General features: G+C 31.3%; 1 protein-coding gene across 1 annotated transcript; it reads left to right on the top strand.

Moving 5' to 3' along the window:
• Nucleotides 1-7: 7 nt before the first annotated feature.
• LOC106050935 (sorting nexin-12-like) lies at nucleotides 8-6,915 on the top strand. The gene is made up of 4 exons (XM_013206018.2): nucleotides 8-219; nucleotides 3,339-3,434; nucleotides 4,615-4,739; nucleotides 5,486-6,915. Exons 1-4 carry the CDS (start codon nucleotides 61-63, stop codon nucleotides 5,589-5,591), a joined length of 486 nt encoding a protein of 161 aa, XP_013061472.1. The 5' UTR covers nucleotides 8-60; the 3' UTR covers nucleotides 5,592-6,915.
• The last annotated feature ends 598 nt before the right edge of the window (nucleotides 6,916-7,513 follow it).

Genomic DNA, 7,513 nt, shown 5'->3' with positions numbered 1-7,513 from the left:
TATGATTCATCAAATTTTGTGTAGGGGTTGTTTTTCCGTTGTAGAAGTAGAGGAGAAAACATGACCACCCCTACGGCTACTGCGAGGATTACCTCAAAGAAGCAAACACTTGAAGATGCTTACTCACCCCCAGCCAACTTTTTAGAAATCGATGTTTCCGATCCACAGACACACGGAGTGGCTAAAAAGCGATACACAGATTACGAAGTCCGAATGAAGGTACAGTACACTAACACTAACACTGTTTATCTAACTCACTTACGACTTACTCAGTCCCTCAGTCTTTAAACTTAAGGTGTTTCAACTGTTTGTTACTCAAGTTACTGTACGTCAGTGTCAACTAGAGACAGAGAAGTTACTAAGAATAAGACATAGAAAAACTGAAATTTCACTAGATCTAGACATTCTATATATATATAGATTATATAGAGTCTAGTAATTTTCGTCTTCTGAACACCCCTACTTTCTGACATTAGCCTTCCCAATAAACATGCCCATTACTGCCCAGTATCAGTTTTAATTAGGGTTATCCCCCTTTGCCCTAATTGCAGCCCTAAATAGCCCAAATGGCGCCCTAACGATATATTTATATATATTAATATATATATAGAGAGAGAAAGAGAGAGAGAGGGAGAGAGAGAGAAGGGGGGGGGGGCAATATACTATAAATACATATTGCAGAAGTGAATCTACTTCTTTTAATACAATCTAAATAATTTTTAATTATCACAGATATAATTTATTAGCAATAACATGGTGGTGTTTACTGGCGGTACTCAGTGTGTGCTGAAGGAGAAAGCACAAAAACTGCATTTAGTATAGGAGCATGAATTTACCTAATTTATTTTAAAATAAAATCTTGACTATGAGTGGTAATTCAAAGAAACACAGCTATTTTTATAGTCCTTTAGTTGCAGAATAAGAATCTGCTTTCAGTTTTTTTGTAAGTTAAACCGTCACCAAATAAAACAAAAGAAAAGAAACATTTGACCTAGTTCCCGAATACGGTGTGCCTTATTTAAAAATCTACTATAGATCTATACTCCATTTCTTTATAATTCAGACACATTTAGTGCTCGTTTACTCTGAAAAACAAGGGTTTTACATGGGTTGAAAGAGTACTGGTAGGATGATGCCATTTTTTTGTTCTAGGACAAAAGGAGGGTAGGTCCGAGGTTAAGGATATATTTTTAGAAAATTTAAGTATCAGTGTCAGCTAAACATGAACTATCTAAATAGGCCTAAAAACACACATGACATAGTCTTTGTGTAAATATGGGGTGTTCCATAATATTTGTTTGTCACAATCAATGACACTAACGAACGCTATTGTAATGTTGAAAATGCATTCAAAGGGATGTAACTCAAGACCAGAAATTGAACATTTCTATTATTTATTTTGTATATTTTCTTACCTAATTTTGTTTTTGTCTTAGATATTAAACCAAGTGTGATGTTAATGGGTAAAAAGAAAGGGAATATCGCTAAATATAGTGCTAATGTGGTGCAGAGTTGGACATATAATGTGTATGAAAAAAAATGTTTTTATGAGTGACACAATCATGTTCTCTCTCTTTTTTTCTCTCCTTGGCGCTCTAATTTTGTATTGACAAGCCTAGGTAGGTACCTAGCATGCAATCATTAACACAGTACCATAAAAAAAACATAGTGGTAGGAACAATTATTGATCAATCAGGTACCAAATTAGATCACAATCACTGAGTGGAGTGAGCGGGCTAGACACGCGGGGTCAACTAAATCTAGGTAGGTCACAGTATATGGCCTTTTGAGAAGTTGAGGGTTTAGCAGAGAAGGGAGCAATTAAAAGAGTGAAAAATGACACTAATCTGTTGGGCTTGAGTTGGTTTAAAAAGAAATTGATACTAAAATAAAAAAAATAATTTAAGATAATATTTAATAATTTAAATACAATGAAATGACATGAAGTGTTCATTAGTGTACAGATTGTGTTCATGAATGTTACACTGGACCACATTGACCTGACCCTCTTCAACATCATATTTTATTGTAACTGCATAGCGTAACAAAACAAAATATCTATTTTTATTGACAAATGGTTGACGAGTTTATAGATATTTCCATTTTTTTTCCCAGGACTAACCATTACAGAGCTTTAAAAAATTGCGGCAACAGCGCTTAACATAATATGTTAAATAGGTTACAAATTTGAGACAGTGAATCTGAGAGAATCATGCAATTTCTTTATAAATTAAAAAATTTGAGAAAACTTATCACTTGTACACATTTTTATGCATTTATTGTTTAATTGCTCCTATTCCCATCTATTTAAAAGCTTCTTTTCCCAGCTATTTAAAAGCTCCTGCTATTGTTCGATTAATAAATATAAGTAAAATAGAAAAAACAAAATACTTTTTATCGTTAAAAAAGCCATTAAAAATTGGTCAGTCTTTGTGATATAATTTAAAGACAGGGTGACTGAAGAAGTCACATTAATTCTAATTTGATTGAACACAATTTAATAACAATATTCAAAACACAAGGACACTTTAATTTTATTATCAAACACAAAATATAGTAGTTTTAAAATAAAATAAAAAATGGAACAAATTGTCTCTATTAGATGGGAATAAATTATCATGTACCATTTCTGCCTATCAGTATCTTACTGGCCAATATCCAAGTGTTGATAAAATCTAAGCTGATTTTTTCTAGATCTAGATATTTTATATTATTACTAGCAGTGCACACCGATTACGCCCTTGAATTGTTATATTGTTTGTTATGGCCAGAACATCCCCTTCTTTTCTTTTTTTGAAATTTCAATAAACCTACCACATTTTAACAATCCCCTAATATAGCCTGTAAATTAGTGTACATCTTTTACAATGATATTTAATGGCCCTTCTCTTTCTCTTTCCTTCTCTCTCTCTCTATATATATTTTCTCTCTCCTGTAACCTCCATTTTTTTTTTTAACTTGTGCATCATAATATCTCCAGCATAGACTTTTGACTTGATTTAGAAAGACCCACTTTATAATGCACCCCCGACACCTAGGCACTCAATAGTTGACTGGAATCATGTGCTCAGAGGAACCATCCACATCCTTTTTTACAGTCACTATTTTCTAGAAATTAAAACACTCTTTCCATTAGGACGTCTAAGTTAGCAGCCAAGCGCTTCTGTAATACTAAAAAGTCTTAGTTTTTAAGCTAGTAGCCATAGTATCTATTTTCTTAAGCATAATTTTGGTATTCAGTATAAAATTCTAATTCTTTTATCAATTAAATAAATGACTTAGTTTATTAGAAACTTGGATCTTAAATGTTGTAAAATTGTTTTGTTTACATTTTCTAGACAAATCTACCGGTTTTTAAGCTCAAAGAGTCTAGTGTCAGAAGACGTTACAGTGATTTTGAATGGTTGAGAAATGAGTTGGAACGTGACAGTAAAGTAAGTCTAAATAGAAAATATCAATGTCAATATCAATTTTAGAACCATATTGTTTTGAAAAAATAACACACAAAAAACTATAGTTTAATGTCAGAAATATTTGTACTGTGTGCCATCAAAATAAAGCCAATTCCTTCATTAGTAGTCCCTACTTTCAAGTTGACATTTTTTTGCAGAAGTAAATGCTATAAGCAGGCCAGGTTACTCTATGATCTCTAAAGTTTGTTTTTACACAATTTCCTTAGTTGATCTAGGTATCAGCATGTTGCCTGCCGAGGCACTTAAAATTTTGTACTTTGTGCTAATTAGCATTAGTAACCTAATGATTTAAGTGCCAGAAGTAGTTGTGGTTTTTATTTTTACTTTATATAATACGCACACTATTATTCACCATCACCTATCCCACGGTCTCTTGAACCATGATCTGTCAACTTTCTTTCTCCATTTCTCTCTGGTCTTTTGCCTTGAGTAGAATCACTTTCAATAACAGGCCCATTCATTCTTTTATGTTTTCTTCCCATTGATTTCTCTGTCTGCCACTTCTTTTACCTGGTAATGTTCCCTGAAGGAAGGTCTTTGCAATCCCTGTGAACTTTGTGATATGGCCATTAAGTTTGAATTTGCATATTTTTACAGTGGTCAGCAGGTCACCATTGGGCCCATTAGGGTCCTTCTTAACATCTCAATTCTATTGCAAGGATCCTCCTCTCTAGTTCTTTTGTTAGTGTCCAAGATTTGCAAGAATGCAAGAATGTGGCCATGACAAAAGAGTGCATGTCAAATTTTAGTGTTAAGGCTATGCCTTTGTCTTTCTAGATAGCTTTGAGCTTAGCAAGTGCTGCAGAGGACTGCCATTCTGGCCAGTAGCTTAAGTTTGGTTCCTTCATCTGAAATAATTGCTCCGAGGTATTTAAAACTAATGTCACTAGCCAGCTTTTCACCTCCAATACTGATGTCCCTTTTCAAGCCTTGTTAGGTATTGGTAGTAATTTGTTGGTTTTTTTTTTTGGCATTGATTTGCATTCTGTGCAAGTCTTATCAATGTGCATCAGCAAGTCAGCCAGCTCTTCTTCTGTCCCTGTCAGACCACCTAGGTCATCAGAGAAATGTAAGTTAGTATTCTTAAACACTTAAAAACTTAAAAGAAAGTAGTCTTATAAACTCTATACTTTCTCAACAGATTGTTGTACCACCACTGCCAGGCAAAGCTCTTAAAAGACAACTACCATTCAGGGGAGATGATGGGATTTTTGAAGATGAATTTATAGAAGATAGAAGGAAAGGACTTGAACAATTTATTAATAAGTGAGTTTTAAAATATGTAGATTAAACAGCTCATTTCTTGTTTTGGGGCTTAGTGGCTGAGTTATGTAATAAAAGCTAGCTGTCAAATTGAAGCCCTTATCACTAATTCTTTTGAAGACTTCCATTAAAAGATAAGGCTGTGGTTCATTGTTGTGATGACTACAAAAACACCCCTTGTTAAACTATGGACTAAAAAATAAATGAATTTAACATCAACTTTGGTATGAACATGTAATTTGTTAAAGATCAAAAAGGTTTAAAACAAAAGGAAATAGACAATGAACCATATTAATAGAAACCTATGAATCTAGTGCTTACATTAATTCATGAGTTTCTTAAAGCTGATGTTATGATTTTAAATAGAGCCACTCTTTTTTTTAAAAAAAAACAAATATGTCGGATAATTATCTATACCAATCCTTTACCATAACATAGGGAAATATATATTTTTTTTCAAACTTTTTTTTTTGTTTTGAGGGGATTTTCTACATGTTGTGCCGACAATTCAGTAGGCTGGATTAAATTACATCATTGGCTTGTTGTGGTCCGCGAACCATATTTTAGGCATCACTGATCCAAGTTACCGTAAAAAATTTGAGTAGGCTAAGTAAAAATTGTTTCCTTGTTTTGAAGCTTGTCGAGGCTACAATTGGATCTTGTTATCTTAGTGCATTTTATTTTTAATTGATCAGTATAGAGATTACATTTTCTCACATAATTGTTTTCCTTATTTTTGTCATTGGCAGAGTTGCTGGCCATCCTCTTGCACAAAATGAGAAATGTTTACACATGTTCTTACAAGAACCAGTTATTGACAAGAACTATGTTCCTGGTAAAATTAGAACCACATGAAAACAGTCACAAACTAATTTGTTTCTTTTCTTGTATTTCCCTCAGTCACATTTAGGAAACTTCTATTTGTACAACTCTGATAGTAAATTTTTAAAAATATATTTGGGACATTTTTTTTTTTCTAAAACCAATAAGCACAAATTAAGTCAATATCCAGTAGATATTTTAAAAAGAAAAACTTTGACATTTTGTATATCTAGATATAGAAACCAATTCAATTTGAAATTGTATTTATTGTTTTTATTTATTAAAATTGAGAAGATGACTGAGATCTTCCTGTTAAAACACATGCATGATGTTCCATTTAATATTTTGTCTACTGTCAAATTTTGCGATTTGAAACAATGCCATGTACAATATATAAATATATACTTATTTTAACACGACCCTATGCTGTCATTTTTGTGTAATTTATAATTTGTCAAATTCATGTTGCCTGCCTGTTTCTGTTATTAGTTATGTTTAGTGTAAAAGCAAATTATTGTGCAATGTCTTCAAAATGAGCCATCCTTGTATAATGATTTCCTCACCACTTCTTAAATTAGCACCACACTTTGGTTTATCTGACAAAACATAGTAAATTTCATTTCTTTATTGGCATGTTGATATCCAGTTAGAATTTGTACAAATCATTTCTTGAAGAAACAAACACATTTTGAAAAAAATAAAAAGCTCCAAAGAAATAAGACTGAAATAAGTATAAATATTGTGAAAAGGGTTAAATATGTAAGTTTACAAATAAATATTGCAATCTAAAATAAAGCAATGCACACACAAAATTCATTTGCTAGATTATAGTTTTCTAAGCTCTAATAACAGCAAAGACACTGTATGTGTATGTGTGGTTAAAACTTGATCACTGTTGAGCTTTTTCTTAATGATATTTTAATCAATTCAATAGGAACTGGGTTGAATTTTTTTTTTACATTTATTCTACCCCTGATTTTATTGCAGAGATCGTTAACGTTTTCTAAAAAAAAACAACAACATTGGATCAAAACATTTGACACATATTTTCTTTCTATTTTCTTTTTTTATTTAAAAAGATATACATTTTTTACATTTCATTTGCATTTGAGAGAAAAACATGCCTATTTTTTTTTATTTTGATTACATTTGCAATTTTAAAAATTTCCATTTATCACAATTATGTTTATGAGTTCACTAAAGGTTGTACAATAACTAGTGTAAAATCATTGGTATGACAGTATGTATTGTTAATTTTAAGCTTTTTTTTTTAACTAGTTGAAATGTCAGGTCAAGTTGAAGTAACTCTCATTTATAAATGAATGCTCATCTGATTAAATTCTATGAATACATTTTATTTGCATTGTTATGTGTCTTTCATTGGTTTCAATAAATTGAATGTTTCAATTTTTAAAATAAATTATCTATAAAGTGTGACAATTTAAATTTATATTTCTTTGTGATGAAGCTCATTGATGATTCAATTGGTTTTCACTTTTGATCAAAATATATGTTAAGTGTAAATTGACAATAAATGACTAGAATATTTTATTGTCCTTGTATTTGTAGCCAAAGTCTAAAGTTTCAGCACATTAGTATTATTCAGTAATATATTTGTTTTTCTGTCTTATTTTTGCAGCATATAAACTTCTTGAGTCATGGTTATCTTAATTGAAAATATATTCACATGTAAATTTGAACTCATTTTTTACTTAAGAGTACTTAAAGATGAACAACTGCATTTCAGTACAGGGTATCATTGAAATACTCATATTTATGGTACCAGACCTGTTTCTTTATACTGGTTTGTAAAATATTGTAAGCTTACTTAAGTCACAATTCTATAGTAGGCGAACTTAATAGTGAATTTTAGTTTTCATGCACGATAATACAAAATAGACCAATTAAACAAAAGAAATACATGCACAGGTTTTCTTTTGTTCAATCATATTTAA

This window comes from Biomphalaria glabrata, chromosome 6 (genome assembly GCF_947242115.1).
Source record: "Biomphalaria glabrata chromosome 6, xgBioGlab47.1, whole genome shotgun sequence".
NCBI lineage: Eukaryota > Metazoa > Mollusca > Gastropoda > Planorbidae > Biomphalaria > Biomphalaria glabrata.
This window is presented reverse-complemented; position numbering and strand designations above follow the sequence as displayed.

What these genes read in the sequence shown, in the direction of transcription:
- LOC106050935 (XM_013206018.2), top strand. Translation starts at nt 61, where the DNA reads ATGACCACCCCTACGGCTACTGCGAGGATTACCTCAAAGAAGCAAACA. An exon ending in AGTTGGAACGTGACAGTAAA is followed by an intron (nt 3,435 to 4,614) that starts GTAAGTCTAAAT and finishes CTTTCTCAACAG; the next exon opens with ATTGTTGTACCACCACTGCC. An exon ending in CTTGAACAATTTATTAATAA is followed by an intron (nt 4,740 to 5,485) that starts GTGAGTTTTAAA and finishes TGTCATTGGCAG; the next exon opens with AGTTGCTGGCCATCCTCTTG.